Source organism: Parasteatoda tepidariorum, chromosome 5, assembly GCF_982258835.1.
Source record: "Parasteatoda tepidariorum strain Cologne lab strain chromosome 5, Ptep-v5.0, whole genome shotgun sequence".
NCBI lineage: Eukaryota > Metazoa > Arthropoda > Arachnida > Araneae > Theridiidae > Parasteatoda > Parasteatoda tepidariorum.
The window spans coordinates 47,802,036-47,823,736 of NC_141759.1; the positions used below are offsets into that span (position 1 = coordinate 47,802,036).

General features: G+C 26.4%; 1 protein-coding gene across 2 annotated transcripts; it reads left to right on the forward strand.

Moving 5' to 3' along the window:
- The first annotated feature begins 174 nt into the window (after positions 1-174).
- On the forward strand, positions 175-20,687 carry OstDelta (oligosaccharide transferase delta subunit). Of its 2 annotated transcripts, none has more exons than XM_071184915.2 (18): positions 175-324; positions 2,417-2,613; positions 3,527-3,619; positions 3,704-3,812; positions 4,656-4,719; positions 6,437-6,551; positions 8,899-8,988; positions 9,070-9,177; positions 10,046-10,242; positions 11,740-11,857; positions 11,955-12,046; positions 14,209-14,410; positions 14,499-14,607; positions 15,468-15,544; positions 16,153-16,248; positions 17,167-17,242; positions 19,665-19,800; positions 20,531-20,687. In XM_071184915.2, the coding sequence occupies exons 1-17, from the start codon at positions 312-314 to the stop codon at positions 19,796-19,798; spliced, it is 1,890 nt and encodes a 629-aa protein (XP_071041016.2). In that variant the 5' UTR covers positions 175-311; the 3' UTR covers positions 19,799-19,800; positions 20,531-20,687. The 2 variants fall into 2 exon arrangements, with proteins under 2 accessions (XP_071041016.2, XP_015928382.3); XM_016072896.5 differs by having other exon boundaries at positions 14,499-14,603; positions 15,464-15,544.
- Positions 20,688-21,701: the final 1,014 nt, after the last annotated feature.

Below are 21,701 nucleotides of genomic sequence, written 5' to 3' on the forward strand. Positions count from 1 at the left end.
CTAATTCATTCAAGCAACCGATCTAGAAGATCGGTCTGCTTAAAGAAATGTGATGATGCCATCTGAAATTCATAGCTTATTACAATTAGAAGGACGATTAATTTTGAATCTCAGTTCGCTAAAAAGAGTTTTATAAATCTCTAGTTTATTTCTGATTTGCTTAAAAATAAAATAGACAGTATTGCTTCTTAAATAATTTTAAATTTATTTTACTTTTCTCATGGCTTTTAAAAAATGGCATCAGTTAATCGACACGTCGGTTTGCGTTTCTTGAGAAGACCGGTCGGTCTGTAAATTTGTTGAATGTAAACATGACTTTTTACAGTAAGTATTTGAAACTAACATTATAATGATTTGCTATGTTTTTTTAAATTTACGAGGACACATTTCACTAATTTTTAAATCGACGTTTAATTTTGAAAATGTACATGTTTTCTTAAATTGTTATCGTTATCTCGTTTGATAATTGATATTCTGTATAAAGCATCTAATTTTCATATTGTTATCTTCTTGAATGAAATTTTATGTAACTAAGACTTCAATGGGATTTTTTCTCAGTAAGACAATTATCAAAGGGTATTTGTTATTTTAATAGTTTTCTGGTCTTGCAAATTTTTTGTGGGTTTTGACAGCAAATTCTTATTAAATACTGAATGTAAATCTATGAATTTTTACTGTTCTTAAAATAATCCTCATAAGTATTCCTGTTTATAGAATAGTAGGTTGTATTTCTTACTCTGAATCACTATCTCTAGTACTATACCGCAATATTAAAGTAAGTGTAAACATCTCTCTACAGCAATGCAAATAATTAAATTTATAAAGACTAGTACAGATTTTCATAACTCTATTGTGATTTTTTTTATTTAACTTAGAGAAAAGAAAACAGTAAATTAAGTTAGAGGCAAGGCCGTACAAATGGGGTGAAATAGGAACAATAGGGCCCAGATGGAATTCCTCAAGAAAAATCTAATTTTTTTCAGAGAATATGTGGAATTTCTTTCAAAATTTTTTTATTTGTATTGTTTTACTATTTTAATGATACAAAGCTTGCATTATGATAAGACATAAAGTCATACATAACATTGATATATTGAGATCCTACGTGTATGAACTACTGTTTTTTTAAATTAAAAGAAAAATCGGATTGTTTACAGAAAGATTTTATTATTATGGTCTGTGACTGAATAAACGCAAAGTCTTGACTAATTCTGAGCAGGGGCCTGCGGGAAACTAAAGAATAACAACAACACAGAAAGGTAGCAACTCGTAAAGTATAAATCATTGTCACCCTTGGCAAACCTCTACATGTTTTTTCTTTTATTAAAGTAGAGTTTTAAGTTTAAAATCTATTCAGCACCTTATTGATAATAGTTGTCACGACAGATCATGATGTAAGAAAATATCCGCAAGTTTACAGAATATGAAAATGTGACACATGCTTTTAAGCTGTGGCCTGTAATGAATTTAGTCTGGGGGCTTCCAAAACCTGTGTTCAGCCTTTGATTGATCCTTAGCCCTGATTTAGCCTTTGAGATACCTTAAAGTGCAATATTCTTTCTAAAAACACTGATACGATTCTGAGTGATATTTACTTAAGATTTTGATTTATTTTTATATAAATCTACATCTACTAAAAGTTCTATATTATTGATCCATTTGTTGATGCATGCCTGCTTAAGCAGAGGGGGTGTTATTGTTTTCCAGTGGCGCCATCTATGGCCGAGAATTCGACTTCTGCCACGCCAAACGTCTCATCGGTTTATAGGGTGGACCCATTTATTCATCCACAGATCGTAATTTTGACCAGAGAATGATCGCTCTCCCATCCAGTACCCCCAGAGGTATTGATTTGTTATGGGAACATGGAGGACTTTTTCGACTTGACAGATTTAACATGCATCAGTCACTTTACTACACGACGAGTCTTCGGCCAAGGGTGTTCGAACTCTCGGAGGTGGGCCTAGCTCCCTATCGACCAGGCTATCCCGGCCCATTGATCCATGAATTTTTACATCAAATTTATGTAGAAGTTGATCTAACATTTATTAAAAAATATTTTACTACTATCTATATCAAAAATTTTTGCTTCAATATTAATAAAATATTAGCATTATTGATATTTATGCTAACTGGCGGGGGGAAAAATTTAAAAAAGCATGGAGATGTTTGCTCTGGAGTGACTATGAGTTCCTTTCTTTGATGTGCTCCTTATTTTTATCTCGCCAAAACTTAGGAATTATTTTGAGGTTGGTACCAATATAGTAATCTTGAAAAATTAATTAATAAATTCTTTTTAAGCATCAATTAAAATCAGAGAAAAGTGAAAAAATGTTTTTTCAGTGTGTTAGGGGCCACCTTGCGTATTGTGGTTTTTATCTTAAAAATATTTGTAACAAATGTGTTTTCTTTTCAGAACAATTCCTAGGCATACTTTGCATTTTTATCTCCTTACTTTTCGCTTGTAATGCACTTACACCTTCCACGTTTCTCACTAACGCTGACCAGCAAAGACTTAAGAAAATATTATCATCCGCTTTTCCTCTGAATGATCTTACAACTGCTCACTATGCTGTTCTAGGTTATACATTACTTAATGAAAAGTTGCCTGAAGTAAGTGAAAATAATGAAATTTTTTGGCTTGCTTATATTAAAGTTTTATTTTATAAACCTTGCCTATTTTTTATGTAAGATGCTTAATTTTTTATTAAATAAATTTTAAAAATGTACTATGTTTGAAAAATCTTGTACTTCATATATATGTTTGACAAACCAATATTTAAGTAGACTTTTAAAAACTTAAATTGCAATGAAGTTCATGAAGTTGGAGTTCCACTTATAGACCACTAACATATTTAGAATAAGTTTTTTTCTCCAAAATCTGATTAACCTTAGGGATTATTGTGATATTCAAGATAATAAATACAAACATAATAAGAACAATGCTATTACAATAAAAAAATCTTTTACTTATTATAAAGGTTCTATTCGACAGGGGATTTGATTTAATCTTTCTCTTTCAAGTTCTATAAAATTTCATTTCATTTTTGGTACCATCCAACAAATTGGAAATACAATACTAACCAAATAACAAGAATTAATCAAAATCAAAAACCAAACAATATTATTTGAAGTGTGGAAGAGCAAAAGTTGACTCATTCTGAAAAGTCATACTATTTTATCTATTAAATATATTTTATGTAAAAAGTGGGGGGGGGGAGTTTTTCATTATCTCTTTAAATTGCTAAAAACTTCGGAGAGTAGACTTATACACTCGATCGAAATGCAGTAGTTATGAATAATTAAAGCTGGTTAAGTAAAATACATGCTCAAACCTTGAGATTACATGACCTTTAAAATATGTCGTCTAGGGCAAATAATCAAACAGGCCATTTGATTATCGCTCTGTGGTTAAGAGAAGTATCCCCATTTTTTTTTTTTTAAATTAAATAAAAAATGCTTAATGTACAAAAATTGATAATTTTCTAACCTGTTTTAATTAATTTCATAATTTTTTTAATCATAGGATCCATGCAGGTTTTTTGACTCCAAGATTGACAAAAAACGTTTGGAAACACTTTTTCATGCAACTAGTGGTGGAAAGCTTGCAAATTGCAAAGTAAATTTAATTAAACTTTTATCATTATTTCCTCATTTTAAATTATTTTTCTAATAATACTTTATTTTTATTTATTTATTTTAGCTGACAACTACTGGATTACAACAAGCTTTGGATTCTGCAATAGCTGAAGATTCACCAATGCAAGATATTTATCATGCTGTATTATCATTAAAAAACTTGAATTTGAAAAGTAATTTTTTTTAAGTTTCTTTTCTTGTATAAATATTGTTATGGTTCATATTGTTCGAAAATTTTTTTGAAAAAGGTAATATACTGTCTTTTTTTTTTTTAATTTGGATCTAATTTAAAATCAATTTTAAATTAGATATAATATTAATAACATTAGATATAAATTAGAAACACCAAAAGGTGTTTGTTTATTTTATGAAAGATTTATTGATTATTTTTTTTATATTCTTATTTATTCTTCTAACTTTGTCCACTGAATTCTCAATTACTTTTATTCAAAGTATTTTTTTTCTCACATACATTTGTGCTAGACTAATTAATTAATTCCAGCCTTTTACAAAGAGCCAGAATTAGTTAGCAATACACTGGCCTTGTAAAAAAAATGTGTACTATTTACTAATCTACCTGAAACTTTTTAGGCTTATTGCAGTGAATCCTCATATGTTAAGGAAATAAACAATTCAATGTGCCCAGGTTTCCAATATGTTCCAATACTGTTTCCAATATGTCCAGAATAATGATTGGAAATAGTGATTGGAATAATTGGAATTGGAATAATGATTGGAATAGGAATAGAATAATGATGAAATAGTCTTATTCAAAGTATATTGCTATAAGCTTGAGTAAATTCAGTCTTAGTAAGTCTTTGCACATTTCCTAATTAGTCTAAAGACATATAATCTGATTGTAATAAGCCTAAAAATATTAGGCAAGTTAGAAAACCCGAGTCTGACACTTGTAATAATGATTCTTGTTTTAAATTAGAAAACGCTTGATAAATATAGTTAAATTCTAAAATATTCAAATTGACTATTCTTTCTCATGTTTAACTCATATTTTACAGCTGATTCTGCGAAGGTGTCTAAAGTTTTAACTGCCGCTTTGAAACGGGATGATAGTGTCATAAAGTAAGTAATTTACTATAAATTTTTATATTAAGTGATTATGTTGTTTTCCTTTAATCTTCATTTAACTATGAATATGATTAAGTTATTATTAGACAATAATTTTTTTTTGTGTTATTGTTAGTCAGTAAAAAAAAAAAATTTACTGAGTCACACTGTTTTGTTTTCTAGGTTGGTTTATTATCAAATTTCTTTTGTATTGTATTTTCATAAGGAATAATAATTGATACTCTCAAGCATTTTTTCAAACTTTAGGGATCATTTCTATCGGTGCACCAGTTTTCAAAATTATGTGCTTATGAAAGAATTATAAATTTGTTCTCTAAATTAGTTATTAGCATATAGAATTTCTATAAAATTATTATTTGCAACAAACATTTGTTGTTCTGATCTATATCTTATGTTAAGTTAATGTGTTGAAGATATGCTAAGTTTGAGTTTAGCTACTTTATTAAAACTTCAATCTTATTGCTATTACAGTTAAAGTGACAAAAATAATTCAATAAACAGAAAAGTTAGTCGTTACTCTTGACCCAAAATCAAATTTAAAATAACAGCAGATAAATTGTATCCATCAGTTTTAAAAGCCATTGTATAACTGCAGGTCATATCGATATTTTTAGTTTTAAAAAAGTTTTAATTTAAAATAAGCCTTTATAAATTTTCAGTCACTCTTGTTACATTTCAAAGGACAATTAAATAGAACCTTTTTACCTCAGTAATACATATTATTTTATCATTTTTTTTATTATTAACAAAACATGGCATACTTACTAACAGTTTAAAAAGTAATGCTTTAACAAAGAAAAAGAAAATTACCGAGCAGCATTAAAAATTCTTGCAGTTTAGTTTTCTTTATATTTTTAGCTTAAAATAGGGTTATTAAATAATAATTTTAGTTTGAAGAAAATAATGCATCCCCTATGTCTTACTTTCCATTTGAATTCAAAAAAAAATTCTGAAGTCAATATAATTTTAAGAAAGTACTGCATCCACTATGTCTTACTTTCTGTGGAATTGTTCAATTTAATGTACACATTTAGTATCTTGAATATATTTTTGTATTACTCTTTATATTTTTATATACTAAGGTGCTATCTTGATAGTTTAATGAGCAGATCCTAAATACACTAATTAATTAATGTAGTTGTGTTAAATAATAAAATTGTAAATTTTTTTACCCGGGATATTTATTTCAAGTTTTAAAAATCTGCGTATTTTATATCTATAGGAGAGAGGTATAAAAAATGTGACCTCTTAATGATATTTTTACCTTTCTTACGTTGTGACTGATTTCTTAAACTTAGACACAAATTGAAAGTTAATTTTTTTTAATGTACATTTTTTGATCGGATTGTTTGCACTTTACAATTAAGATTGCATTTCATTTTTAAATAATTTAGTTGTTAGATCAGATGTTATTCAGGATCTATTATTTTGCTATTCTCAGTATGTTCTGGAAATTTACCACAATTTTCATTTTGAAACAAAAAAATATTTGTTAAATCTAGATTGTTTAAAATTTTAACTATATTAAATTAATATATAAATTTTTTAAAAAAATTATTAAAATAAAAAACATTGCACCATTTGATGATAGATTGAAATTACTGACACAAAAACTTATTTAGAAATCATATTCCTTCTGTTTTATATGTTTTCTTTTTGACATTTATGTATTAACTTGTATTTAAGGTTATAAATGTGCCTATTTTTTTAGCCTTGCATATGCATTCCATGTTGCTTCTGTTCTGCCTGGTGATGTAACTCAATTTTTTGAAAGAATTGAGGATGTTATTGTGCAGGCTGATGAAGTTGATGGTAAATACTTACAGGTTAGTTGGACCAATTCTACTATATTTGTTCATTTACAATACTTCTTGTTCACTTACAATATTGTAATCTATGGGAATTTATTTTCATTAAATATTGCTAAGAAAGTTAATGATGAAATAAAGTGTCAATGATAAATTGATATTTGCTTTGTAGGCAATGAACTTTTTGAAATTTGAAATTTCATTTTAAAATTTTGTGTAATAGTTGTTTAACTAAGCTTGATTTATTTGTTTGATCAAAACAAAGTAAATTTTCAGGATCTTTTTAATGCAAGTTTGTTTTTGTGTATATTAAGTTCTATTTCCATCAGAAGTACAATTCCAAGTAGTTAGGAATGCAAGTTATTAATTCTGCATAATTTCCAATTTTCGATTGTAATTGATTTCCGATCATGAAAGCATACATTTTAACTAATCTTAAATGGAGGAATTTTAAAAATCTTTGTAAAAATACTTATTTTGAATAGATATGTAATGAATATTCGGCCATTTTGCTGAATATTCTGTTGGCCCACCATTCGGCAAAGTATTATTTGGAAAATTATTTTTCAACTAGGTTTTTTTTTTTTGAGGGGGGGGAGATTTTAATAAATTTAGTAAAGAAAAAAAAATTTCTGTTTTGTTTTTTTACATAAACATTTCTTTCTATCAGCATTTTTATTATGACATCATTTTTTAAAGAGTGTTTTTAATGAACTTTATTCTTTTATGGTTACTTTTTTCTGAAAATACGCAAGGTAAAAAAGTAAAATTATTTTTGGCGTTAAAACTTTCATTTAAAAATTAAGAACAATTTTTGTTTTGGTTTCTATCTAGCTTTTTCTTTTTTAAAAAACTTATGTTTTTATTATGACCCAGAAAATAAGAGGATTTCTACTTTCTATTAGACTTTAATCTTTACTTTTTTTGAAAATACGGTAATTGGAAAACTGAAAAGTTTATCTTTGAAATTTTCTTTCCAAAATTAAGATCGATTTTTATTTTTTCTGTTTTGCTTTTGTTTATAATCTTTGTTTTTTATAGGCATTATTATGATAGTGCTGCATTTTTAAAAGGGTTTCTGATAGACATCTCTTTTAGTGTATTATGATGCACTAAAAGAAATTTTTTCCGGAAAATATTATTTTTAGCTTAATGTTTTGTTTCAAGAATTAAGATTTTTTTTTCTATTTCTTTTTTTTTTGTTGCAACTTTAGTCTTTTTTTTTAACAGCTGTTAAATCAGTTTTTTTTATCTTAAATATTTCTAATTTTCTGAATATTTAATTATATTTATTATCTTCAACATTTCAATTCAAATTTTTTTCCCTTTATCCCATACCAATAATACAGCTAAGTTATAATTATTTCTCAATAACTAAACTTATTTCTATATGAAAAAAAAATTTATTTTTTGCTGTTTTGAAGCCAAATATTTAGTATTTGACTGATTTTTTTTTCTGAATATTTGGCCAATTAACTATTCGTTACATCCCTAATTTTGAATAAAATATACATATTAAAGGTTTTTCATTTTCTTATTTATTTTTGGAAAATGTTACAATGTCCACAAATATTGCAATATTTTTTTTCCCTTCAAATATTATGCATCATTGCATTTATTACAAACTAATTGTAGTAGAATAAATCAACTAATCAATAATTTATAGATTAATTTTCCTGTCATTAATAGTAATTGAATTAAGGAATAGTTTTACCTTATTTTCTCCCTGTTTGTAAAATTAGTTGACTAAAAATAATGCTGACATAAATATTCATGCTTATTTTTATTTTTTGAAAGCAGTAAATTTATTAGTTATAGTTTGAGGATCAAATGCTGATGAACTGGATTTTTCAATGCAGCTTACTGCAAATTAATTCACATATTTATTTTCCATGTTGTTGCTATAACCTACTGTTGCTCAGGAAGCAAAATAAGCCAAAATTAATTAACAAATTCCATACTTGGCTGCAACAACAGTAGAAAATTTGTTCATTTTGGCATATTTTGCTTCTCGAGTTCTTGATATTTTATTGAATGGTTTTATTTTTATGTAATATTTTAATATAAATAAAACTTTGCTGCTAATATTCTGTTATTCAAAGATAATATTTATATTTTTAAATGCTCTATTATCTGAGCTGTTGATATGCTTGTATTATATCAGTTCTCTTATCAAGAGTTTAAAAAAAACTATAAGTAATGTTTAACATTAATTTTGATACTAAGTCCCTTTTCGAAAGAAACATATTGTTGGCAAATTTGTTGCAAACAAATCTTAATTTTTTCAAGAGCATTCTTTGTGTGTGTTTCCTCTTTTTCTTTTTGGCCATCTTATGATTCAGTGTATTGATTTTTTGTTTTACAGTTTGAGGGTGGATTAGGAATTACAGCTACAACAATAAGTGGTGTCTACAGACTGGCCACAGTTTCTAAAAAAGCTCCTGCTCTTACTCCTGTAAGAAATTCAATTATTCCTGCCATTACTTTTTTAATTGTAAACTCTCTCCATTATTTCATTAAAATCATTATTTTATAGGAACAAGCTATCAAGTTCACAAACTATTTCTTGAGTAGGAAATTTGTTCAGAGTGTTAAAGGTGCTGCCCAGCTCTTAGAAGTGCTCAAGATTTTCACTACAAATAAGGTGAGTTATTGCGTACAAAATCTTTTTTAAACATTGAAATTAATTTCTGAAATTTACATGGCCTGGGTAATTTAGTTTCACCTGTTAAACTTTATTAAAAATCTTTGAATCTTCAGCTAAAATATTTTCTTCTGTATTTCTTAAAATTATAAATTTAATTTTGAATTTTTTTTCTTACTATATCTAAAGGAACTACCATGAACTTTAAAACTATAAACTCTGTAAGAACTGCGTTGTATATTAGTATAAATAAATATTTTCAAATTACTTCTTTTAGTATGTTGTTTATTAGAAAATGAGGTTCTAAGTTACTAGTTTTAATTGTACAAAATAGAATCAATTAACTTACCTTAGTAAAACTCTTCTTTAAAATTTCCATTAAATATTATCTTTAATATAATTTCCATATGGTTATTTGATGGAACTGTAGAAAGTTGTGATATGTATTTGGAAAATATTAATTTTAAAGTTTATGTATTCCATAATTACAGATTTTTAATTGTTAACCACTTTTATGCTGTTTGTGCTAATTTTTATTTACTATAAGAGTTGTAGAGAAAAAGCTAAGATTGAAAAAAATATTTTAAAGCAAGAAGAAAAAAAAAAAAAAGTAGGTCAGCGCTTTTATTCAATATGATGGTAACATTTCATATTGCTAAATCGTTATGCTTTTTTTAATCAATTAAGTTGAATTATTTTAATATTTATATTACAAATTTTAATAGTTTTTTTATATTTTTGATAAGCTATATATATATATTTTTCAATTTATGTTTTTTTTTTTATAGTTGGTCTATAAAAGTATTAAATTTAATACTCTTGACCTGTGTTTTAATACTAAAATGTTAAAATTTTGTTTCCGTTTCAGTTTCATATCCCTGTTGCTCTTACACTTGCTAGTAACAGTGCCTTATCTGATGAAAATCCTAATATTCAAGTTCGTATAACAAATGTATTAGGCTCATCCTTGGGACCTTTAACTGTGACTGTAGATAATGCTAAACGAAATGGAGATGATGTAGTAGTTATGAGTAAAAAAGCATTCCAACCAGTAAAGGGCAGCAAGTAAGAGCTTTATGAATAAAATAATTTCTTTATAATAAAAATAAAATATATTTATAAATAAAATATAAATAATATATATAAATAAAATATATTTCTTTAAATTAAATAATTTAGCTTTATCACTAATTGAAGCAGATATTTTAAAATTTTTCTGTCAAATTTAGAAAAAGAGAAAGAAAAAAAACATGGTTTGTATTAAAATCAATCTGATCAATCCAAAAAAATTTAATTAAAATTCTTTGGCAATGAACTAACCATCCTTGGAACTTTTCATCCAATCATTATTCCTTTTTTTTTTCCATTCCATTTCTAATTTACTTTTATCCTTTGAATTCTAGGCATTAAAATTTATTAAATGCTTATGCTCATCAAAGTTTTAATTTTCATGTGATAACATCAAGGAACTATACATTTTTTTTTATCTTAAAAAATTTGCTTAATGGAGCCTTTAAGTAGATAAAATAGTTTTATAAATTAATAACAAAAATGTTTATCTTATTGCATGCAAATTTAATATTTTTTGTTATTGTGTGCAAATGTTGCATAATGCTTGATTTATGAAAATTTTCATTGTCACTTCCAATAGGATTAAATATTTTTTGTGTTTTTTCAATCCTGAGTATAGAAGACAAGGATAAAATTGTACAAAAATCAGCTTAATTTTTTTTTTACTATTAATTAGTACTTATTAAAATTAAAAGCATACAAAAAAAACTATTATTTAAAGTTAATTAAATGAAATTTATTTATATTTTTGAAAAATAAAATTTAGTAAGTTTATTTTTATTTGATTATTTTAGTAGTTTATGTCCTACATCTAGTAAAATTTTAAATCTGTATTTAAAATTATTTTTGGTTTTCAAATTTTTGGTTAATAAATTTCCATTACTGTGTGATTTAACCATACAACAAAACCTTTCACATAGTACTAATAATATTTTACAGTGTAAAGTTTTCATCATTTTTTTTTTTCAAATAAAGGTATAATATTAAAATGTCTTTATCAAAATTTAACTCTTTTTGGCCATTTGTAGAACATTATTATGATTTAATATAATAATTACTGATAAAAACCTAGTGGTAGTCATCAGTGATTATTTATACAAAACAAAAGAAACTTTATTTTTTTTTTTTTCAGGAAAAAAGTTGTGCTACAATAATTTCAGAGTTTAGTAAAATTTGAAAGCCAGTTTAAAGCATTTTCTTGAAATGAATTTCAAAAATTTAAGCTTTTTCATTTTAAATTATCACTTTCGATTGAAGGTAATATCTTCGCTGATCATAGAAAGTTTGAATGGAATTTATTTAAATGCTACCATTTTTGAATTCAATAGCTTTAAAAAAAGGGATTTTTTTTAAAAAATTTATTTGTTTACATTTTCAGTTAATGCTAACAACTATACCGTAAATTATAATACATAAAATATTTTGTACTTACATATAAATTTATTTTTTATTGAATGTTTAGTATCATTTATGGGTGTTTTTCATTTTTAGTATCCTTTATACTTTGAATTTCCTGGAAAACAAGCCTCTGCGAGGTTTCTACACTGTGACTATCAGTGCTGTTCCAAGTAAAGCTGACCCTAAATTAATTGGAAATGCCGGAGCTCAAGTAATAATACTTATTTAAACCTTTACTGTATCTCTTTTTCCTACATTCTGCTATTATCTACAACTATATTATATATATTGATTAATTGCTTTTTTAGATTAGCGTTAAAGTCATGACTGAAGTTACAGTTGAAGGAGCAGAAATTGGAACTGCTTATCGAGATCAAGTATCAGCTACTAAGACTACAAGGTAGTTTAAAAAATAGCATAAGTCTTTTTATTCTATATATCTAAATATTAGTTCATGGCTGTATATCATCTATGATTTAGAGGAGGGCTGCACCTTTTAAGGTATCCAACTAGATAAAAATTGGTAATTTTGATGAAAATTATGTTTTTATTATTATTATTTATATTTAAACAAACTTAAGCTCATTAGCTTCCCAAGACCCTTTAAAAATTTTATTTCTAATTTATAGAAATGAAGTCACATTAGTTTTTTCTTTATGTTGACCAACGGAACTGAAAGTAAACGTACAAAAACGAAACTGAAATGTTTTGCTTTGACTATTTGAACCTTGATTAATTTGAATAAATTATATATTTAAAGCAAACTTTATTTTCAGTAATCAATTTTTGAAATGTTAGTTCTTTTGTTGTCAGAATTTTCTTACATTTTAAATGCATTTTCCATAGAGCGATGGTGTTGAGAAGTTTCTTTACACTAATACACATTGCAAAAAAAAGTTTTTTGCAGAATCCTTTGAAATTTCGAATGTAAATTTTGTATAATATTAACAATGTTTTGAACTAAAAGCTGAGGTCTAAGTTTGAATTTGTTATTTTTTTATCAAGCTTTAACTAAGAATATTAGAATTTTTCTTTAAAAATTTGAAATTATATGTAATGTATTTAGTTCTAAATTATTGTTTTTTTTTTTTTTTTTTTTTTTTTTTTTTTTTTTTTTTTTTTTTTGCAGATTTTAGTTCAAAACACGGATGATTACATTATTGACAGGAAAAATAAATTATTTTAAAATTTATCCTTTACAATTTGTCGTAGACCTGTTAGCTTGGCATGAAAAATTTGTAGACACTTGTTATTGTTTTTGACGCTTGTTATTGTTTAAGCTCAAATTTGCCCTTATTTTGAAAAATATTTTCTAAGTTTTTAAACTTTACTTTAAATTTATAATTTTAGGTCACCTGCTTACTAAACATAAAATTAAAATTTTGATTACATGTTTTTTTATTATTATTTTTTTATGAATCAAAACAAGTTGAATACCTTTAAATGTTTGTATTCAGTAGTTTAACTATTCATTTTCGAAAAGATATAAATTGTAACATGATAATCAATAAATATTTATTAATTAAATTAAATAGGGGTAGTTTAACTGAATTGATTTATTTTGCCAGTTTTTTATCACCCATAATAAAGCATGAAATTTCTGCTCGTTATTGATGACGAGCTGTTAGGTTTGGCCAGTATGTTTTGCCTTATGAAATTTTGTGTTTTTGATCTATCATATTTTTTCCCAATCTCAGTGATTAATTTTACACGCTACAGATTGGTACGTCAGAATAGTTTGCAGGTAACATGTAGAAACTCTTTGAAGACTGAGGCACTTGTCTTAGACTTTTTTATAAATGGATACCCCAAACAGAGTTTGACCCTAGGACTTAAATTGACAATTGGTATTTTGGTGTGAAAAGAACTAAAAGTGTACAAACATGAAATGGAAAGCATTTCTGTTATTAATTCTTTTATTATTCTGTTATCTTAATGATGTGTTGATAATATCAAAACTTTATGGCAACCTTATTTTAAGTTAATGTCATTTTTTTGAAATAATGATTAAATTTTTCAGTTTCTATATTCTTTTACGATTTTGATCACCAAAAAGCTCTTTATACTACTTATGTTAACAGTTCGAAAAATTTTCACATTTTTTATAAAAATAGTGACAAGCAAATATTTGAGTCTGGCTAGTACTCCTGGACTGAAATTTAATGCCTAGACCTATAGCTACAACATGTTTACATTTAGAATCAATTTAATGCGACAAATGTACCCTATCATACTATCGTTTCGACCCTTAGAATCTAGAGTAGTTAATTCTTTCCTGTAGTTATAAAAATTTCATGCCTTTCCTGTGTGTGCAGTATGCATTTTTAACTCTTAACCATTGAATATGTATTTTAATTGTTTTTTAAGCATTTTTTTTATATATATGATGTTATTATTGCTTTATTATATTTATCATGTTTTGATGTAATTGTTGGCAACTTGAGCATTTTATATTATAGAAATGCCTCTATGCTTTGCAAACAAGTACTGTTTAATTCATAATTTTTTTAAGCTGGAAATAGTGGTAACTTGGATATTAATTATGAAATTTATTACTTGTAGTATCACTTATCCTCAAAAAAGTGTTAAGTTGGATGTAGATAATCACCAAAAGATTTTCATGAAATTTGCATTGAAAGACAAGAATGCCAAAACCGCATTGGTCGCTCATCAAGCATTTGTCCAATTCACAAATCAAGAGACTGGTCAAGAAGTGGTTTTTGTGACCGAGCCAGATTCTTCAAGCATATACAGATTTGACTTAGTGAGTGTAGTTAATATGTACAAATTGTTAACCTTTAGTTCTGATTCAAACGTATTGTATATTTTGCAATTTCACTTTTGCTTTCTAGGATGTTTCTGTAAAGGGTAAAGATTTCTTGTATTCATCTGGAGTTTATGACATCAATCTAATTGTCGGTGATGCTGTTTTGAAGAATCCATTTGTGTGGAAAATGGCAAGTATTAATTTATATTAATTCATGCAAATGTTAGTACTTTTGATTTTTTTTCCTTGTGATATATTAATATTTATATATATTTTTAATTTTTGCTTATAAATAACGGCTTATTATCCTCCATTATACCCAGTCTTAGAATAATATTTTTATCAGAAACGTTTGTCTAATATATAATCATGGAAATTAATTTTTTTATTATGGTTTTATTTTAAATTATAAGAATTCATAATGAAACCAGATCACTTAAATGTTAATGTGTAAAGTCTTTTTTTTTTACGTCTTTAGACTTAACTCTAATTTGAATTTTATCCATCAGAAATATATTTAGCTGTTCAGACTAGTTTGTGTAAAAATTTGCCTATCAAGGATTATAAAAGAACATGATATAGGAAATAGTTTATTGTGCAGGAAAGCAACCAGATTCTGCTCTTAGGTGAGTAAAGGATAGATAGTTAATTTTGTCATTCTATCCAACAAAAGTGTCTAATTTTTGCCAGTTTTTTTTCTTTTTTTTTTCTCTATATTTGGTTCCTAATATAACACTTTAAGAAGCTAGACTGTCTCCCATTGGAAAGTAGAAGATAAAATCTAAAGTAATTTAACTTTTTATTGTGTATTCCTGTATTAAAAAACAATAAGAACCTTCTACGATATTTAAAATATCCCTTTTTTTCCAAAGCAAAATTAGTTAATGTCATTGATATTAATTGCATTACAACCAAAATTATTGTAAAACAATTGCCATTTTAGCTACAAAAAGTAAAATGCTATAACAAATTTTTATTGTTTATTATGATGAAACATAATGTTATTTTTTAAGTGTTAAAATCAAATTAATAAATTAACTTTTTCTTTAGGGAGAAGTAACATTTAGTTTCCCAGGAACACCTCCCATGAAATCTCCTGAAAATCCTTATCAACCAAAGCCAGAAATCAGAGTAAGTTAATAATTATTGCAATGAAATTCTTAAAAAGGATATTTTAGTATTGATTGTCTTTAATAGACATTTCTAAAAGAATAATTATTTAATCACTCTTAGAAAATGTAGAGCTGCTAGTCAGAATAATTTTCTAAATCTTTCTGAACATTTATTATAATATTCAGGCTTTAAATTTTGCAAAGTTGAATGAAACATATCATAAGTATAGCTTTACTAGTTAAAGCCATAAGTTAAACGTTGCCTTTCTTAATGCAAAATATTTTGATTATAATATTTTCATTTATCACTTTTAATGAATGGTACGGTCTTTCTATTTATATTCATTTAATTGTTATTTTTATATGAAAAAAAGGTTTTGTCTATAAATAAAATATCTAATTATTTAAGATAATGTGCTTGTTAGGTTTTTTTTTCTGTAGATATAAATATTTCCCCAGTCCCATGAAAGACAAGGCTGAATAAATATTTTTTTTAAATCAAAAAGTACTCGTGAAGTTTTTTATAACAATTTGAAATTTAATTCATTAAAACTCCACATCCAAATTGATGTTTCAATTAAATTTCCTGCATAATCTAATTGACTAATATTTTTTTTATTTTTTCAGCATATGTTTAGAGAAAAAGAAAAGATACCTTCTTCATTAGTTTCAAATACCTTCTCTGTTTTGTGTGTAGCGCCTCTGTTACTGCTACTTATACTGGTATGCTGAATCATTTTGTTTTTGCTTAGTATTTCATTTTAAGATCACACTTACCTTGTGAAGTTGCTGGTTTTGTTTATTTAAAAGACTTTGTATGCAATATTTTTTTTCTTGCTTTATAATTTTTTTTTTTTTTTTGTTAAAAACGAAAGAAAGAAATTGCTTTAGGGAAATTAACTTTAAAGAATTTTCTTTTTGTAAATAAAAGTACTGCCATATTAGGCTAAATTGTTTATTTATTTGAGTTATTTTTAAAGTAATATTATTATTTTTTTTATTATTCAGTAAAAATGTTTAAGCAAACTCCTGTTTTTTATGCACAGATACTGAATTTTTGTTTTTCAGAAAACGATAAGTAATTTATTTTTGCTTTTAACCCAAAATATCAAACAATCTGGTATTCATTATTCATACTCTATGCATTAAATGCTATGAAATCATGACTGCCTCTTGTTCCCTTATCTTTGAACTAACTTATTGTAGTTGAGAATACTTATTTTTGAAGACTTCAATATTTTTTCGTAAAAAAAAGACACACAAAATTACATTATCCTATAATTGAACTGTCATGTACAGAGTTTGTTTTCATACCTCAAACATACATCTAATATATGTTAATTAGCTTGTGTTTATGGATGACATGGTATGCAAACCTTTTTCCTTTCATAAACCTCAAAGATTGTGTAGTAGAGACTTAGATGCTGAAATATTGGACTTTTTGTCTCTCAATGTCATCTAGGCTCATTGCAAGTTAAAAACAATTTTATACCCTGACTCTGCAACTATCTGTCTATATTCGAATTAATGTTTATATTATAATTTATTATTTTAATAATTAAATTATGAACTTTTATTTATGAATTATATGTTTATTTTGTATAATCTAATTTTATTTTGTTAATGTTTCTATCTTCTTAGTGGATCAAACTAGGCGCAAATCTTTCGAATTTTCCATGTTCAATATATGCTGCAGGATTTCACACAGGATTATTGGGTAAGACTTATTTTTTAAATTTTAGTAAATTTATCATGTTTCCCATAAGTGATATTTTGTTTTATTTCTTTAAACAAATTTTACATTTGATTAAAATGTTTTAATTAGATGAGGTTTTTTTTAATTTTTTTTAACTTGTGGCCACACTGATTTCTCCTCTAAAACTCAAGTTGTAGCCAGAAAAGGCAGTATTTAAGAAAGAAAGGGATCATTAACCTTTCAACTATCATTTTTTTCTCTCACTGTTTTGAGACTGTTTAAAGCATATAGGCGTTTTTATCATTTTAGTAGTAGCAGATAGATAGCGAGCAGAGAAAATTTGACAAAATGGCGTCCTCAAGCTTTTTCTTTTTTCTTTAGCAGCTACCTAAATAAAACTGCCTAGTTAAAAAATAAATTAGCCCTTCTAAAAAAATATTTAATGTGAAAAAATCCTTGTTTTAGAAGTTTTTTTTCCCCCAATGCCCACCTTATTGACATTCGTTATTCAGATAACAGAACAGATTTGTTGGCCACTCTTTTAGGGGCACCATATTAAGTGGACCAACATTGCTCCCACAGTAAAGACAAATAGTACAGAGAATAAAAAAACATGCCTTGTCCTGGATTTGAACACTGGACCTTTCCGATGTGAGGTCAGCTCCCTGACCACTACAGGGTCTGCTCGATTTATTTTGGAATGTAGATTGTTTCTTGGGACTATGCTGGTGCACGTTTTATTTAACCAAGTTGGTTAAAATTGCTGAAATATTTATTTATAGCATTAAATTAACAATGATTGTTGCACTCTGAGAAACATACAGAGTATTAAAAATCGAGGAACATTATAAGTAACTTTTAATAAATTAAGTAATTTGATTGGGTTTAAGAATAGAAATCACTAATAAAACTTTTATCTGTGCATTGTTACAGGTTTCATGTGCTCATCCTCAGATTTAAGACAGTACATTCAACCTTTTTGATTTTGCCTAGCCTGTAGTTAACAGGTTTTTCTATTACCCAATATATCTGACTGACAACGTTTTGATTTTATTCAACAATGCCATTTGACAAAAAATAAAAATTTGCTTAAGGTGTGTTATAAAATATCCTCAAGCAATCAAAAACTTCAGAGTAAATTTGGTGGTGTAAAAATCATAACATTTATAATTAAATTATTCAAAACCTTGTTATCAAATAAATAGCTAACACTATTTTTCATTTATTTCCAAATAAAATGGCAACTGTCTGCTACTAGTTGTATGCTATGTCATGTAAATGGCAACATCAATCCAGTCAATTGAGTTAGGTCTCAGTTTTATCCATTACTTGGTTTTGTTCAGTACTCCCCTATGATGTGAAAGTGTTGCTTATTATAAGTTTTTAGGACAAAAATAATTTTGGTAGTACTATTTATAGTGATATACCACTAACTACAATTACAGTGTTTAATTTTATCATGTGTACTGGTTGTTTGTGTATCTTCTGATTGTAAGATTTACTCGTGCTATAAATTTAAAAATATAATCAAAATAAACTGCGACATGTCAGGTAGTTTTTCCCTTACATGGACCAGAATGGTTGTAGTTCACATAAAATTGCTTTTGTTTGCATCTGTGATTATTACTGCCCAAAAGCATTTTCACAAATATTTTTGTGTTATTTTAATTAGCTTGTTATGATACGGCTGTTTTTACTATCACTAAAGTTGCTATTGCTGTGATGAACTTAAGACTTAAGTTTTTGAACTGACATTGTGCATATTAGCAATTATATTGTACTGAGCTGCTGCTGCTGCTCAAGTAATTGAACATTCATCTCCCAGTGAGGTGACCCAGGTTCAAATCTGAGTGGTGTCTGAGATTCTACTCCCGTCTCATGTTGATCACAGTACTGAAGTAAAATAAATGCAATGGTAGATGGATAATGAAGTAGAATCCCCTTGCCATCTGACTGGCTGTGAATAATTTTCGCAGTTTTCCTTTCCATGTAAAGTGAATGCAGGTTAGTTCCATCAATCCTTCGAAATTAGTATGTCCCAATGCTTAATCCAGGAGTTCCCTTGTCTTATGGATTGGCCTCTAAATTACAAGAGAAATGAGTTTAACATTAATAGCTGTAGACTCGGAATCAAGTCGGCTGTTCAACACTAGCTATAAAATAAAAACTACAGAATAGTAATAACCAGTACATAATAGATACGGAAGTGTGCAGAATGACTGTGTGTATCATTATTGAGTAATGAAGTAGAAAAATTACGATTTTATTCCTTTTTCCATTTTAGTATTAATATCAGTAAATTCTTCTATGAGAAACTTGCTAATATATAGTGACTAGTATAGCATTTTGCTAGTAAAAATTAGGTTTATAACGCTAATTATTATTTAAAACTATTTAACAATTATGTAACATATTTTAATTTTATTGTATTTTTTGTTTTCAGCTATATTTTGCCTTTTTGCTTGCTTCTGGATGCATCTAAATATGTTCTGTACATTGAAATATTTATTAGGAATTGGGCTTTTTACCTTTGTGTCTGGTCATAAATTGCTAAGTAAATTGGCAGCAGAAAAATAAAGGTACTAAATTAGTTATTTTTTTATTTGACAATTATATTAAGTTATTTTGTTCAAAGTAAATTGTAAGTAATTGATTTTTATATTTTGTACAAATATTCTTACAATAGACATATTATTCTATGCATTTTTCAAGTATTTATTTAGTGATTTTCAAAATACTTAACATAAAGGTGGAACACTTTATTTCAATTTCTAATTACTCAAGAAAAACAAAAATTGCCTATGTGTCTTCAAATATTAAGTGTTTGATTAAAATGTATAAAGAACATATATTTTCTGTTTATAAAATATAAAATATTTTATTTTTTAGTCTAAAAGTTGGTAAATTTCTATGACTAATTTAACAGATTTTATTTCAGATTATATACTTTATTAAATCTAGTTTCTTTAAGGAAGACGTTTTTATTTATTTATTTAACCTTAAAAATGCTATTATTCCACATTATAAGAGTATAGAAATGAAAACAACTGTTGTTTTGGCTATACTTGTATTGATAATAATCATGATGATTTTATTAATTGCAAGGGATAAAAAAATCATGAATAATAAATGAACGCCAATTCAAAATTGACGGTAACTTTTTATGATTTGTCATCATTTGTCGCAAGACCTTTATGTTTTGAAATAACATTTTTTATTAGTTCATATTGCTGTTTTTTAAAAATCGTATTTTTGCGTTCTTTTTCAGTATGAACATTTCCTTTAACAATAAATTTATTTTTATTCCAGGCATTCCGAAACAGTCATTTGCACTTGGAATTGTTTCACCTCATCAAGTTTATTCATTGTATATATTTCAAGTGTCCAATGTCTGTAGGACTAAATACTTATTTTGAGTGGTTGTTATTTGTAACTACTGGAACAAAATAAAACATTTTTTTATTTATAGAGTTGCAGTATAATAAGGTGTTGTAGAAATATAAGTAGATACTTATTTTCTTCAAATACTTTATAAATATGATTGGTTTGGGGCAATATATTGATGAACCACATTTCCAAATTATCCAAAATGTCCTTTTAAAACATTTTTTGTAAGAAACATCATGATTTGCATGTAAATTAATAAAATATTTCTGTGTATTTTGCTCTTATTATCTAAACACATTGCTAAACTAACCGTTAAAGTTTTTAAGCACTATCAAAATTATAATTTGGCATCATTTTGAAATTAAAAATTTATGCTGAGTATACTTAATTAGAATATAGCACTTTTATTATGTGATAATCAAAATTATTAACTAACATTTATTCCAATGCACTAAAAGCTGCACTTTTTATAAGTATTTCAGATAAATGAGTAAATTTATGTTCGAAAACATTGGCGACAAGCACAATCTGTAATAAAAAGTGTATCAATTAATTTGATTTAGTAGAAAAGTACTAAGACTGAAAAAAGCTTAAAATTGTTTGTGATAAAGTTGTAAATCACAAGAAGGAAACGTTTCACTCAACTCAACATACACTGAGAATCACTTAAATTCTGCGACAGTATAAACTATGCACGAAGCCATAATAATGAGCAACATTATTTGTTCAGCATTTGCTGCTAGACATTTGCAGAGGGGAAAAAAAGTTAAATTATTAAATTCATGAAAATAAGTATGGGATATTTATGAGTAAGGTGTCTAACAGATGAGAAATCTTCTCTAATTTTAAAATATTTACAACTTTTTGTCTTCCTTTAATCAATAAAAAGTTAGAACTGTGAATTGGGAAGGAGAAATTGCATAGGTTTACTACAAAAATGTCCAGATGTAACATATGCCTATAAGTGTGAGCCAAATTGGTTTTTCTTTTTATTTTCATATTTTCGATTTATTTTTTCTTAATTGCTATTATATAATTAAATTAGAATGGAGTTGCCACGGATAGGAGGCGCTGGCGTTTGTCAGCTGTTGAC

What these genes read in the sequence shown, in the direction of transcription:
- OstDelta (XM_071184915.2), top strand. An exon ending in TTAATGAAAAGTTGCCTGAA is followed by an intron (nt 2,614 to 3,526) that starts GTAAGTGAAAAT and finishes TTTTAATCATAG; the next exon opens with GATCCATGCAGGTTTTTTGA. An exon ending in TTGATGGTAAATACTTACAG is followed by an intron (nt 6,552 to 8,898) that starts GTTAGTTGGACC and finishes TTTGTTTTACAG; the next exon opens with TTTGAGGGTGGATTAGGAAT.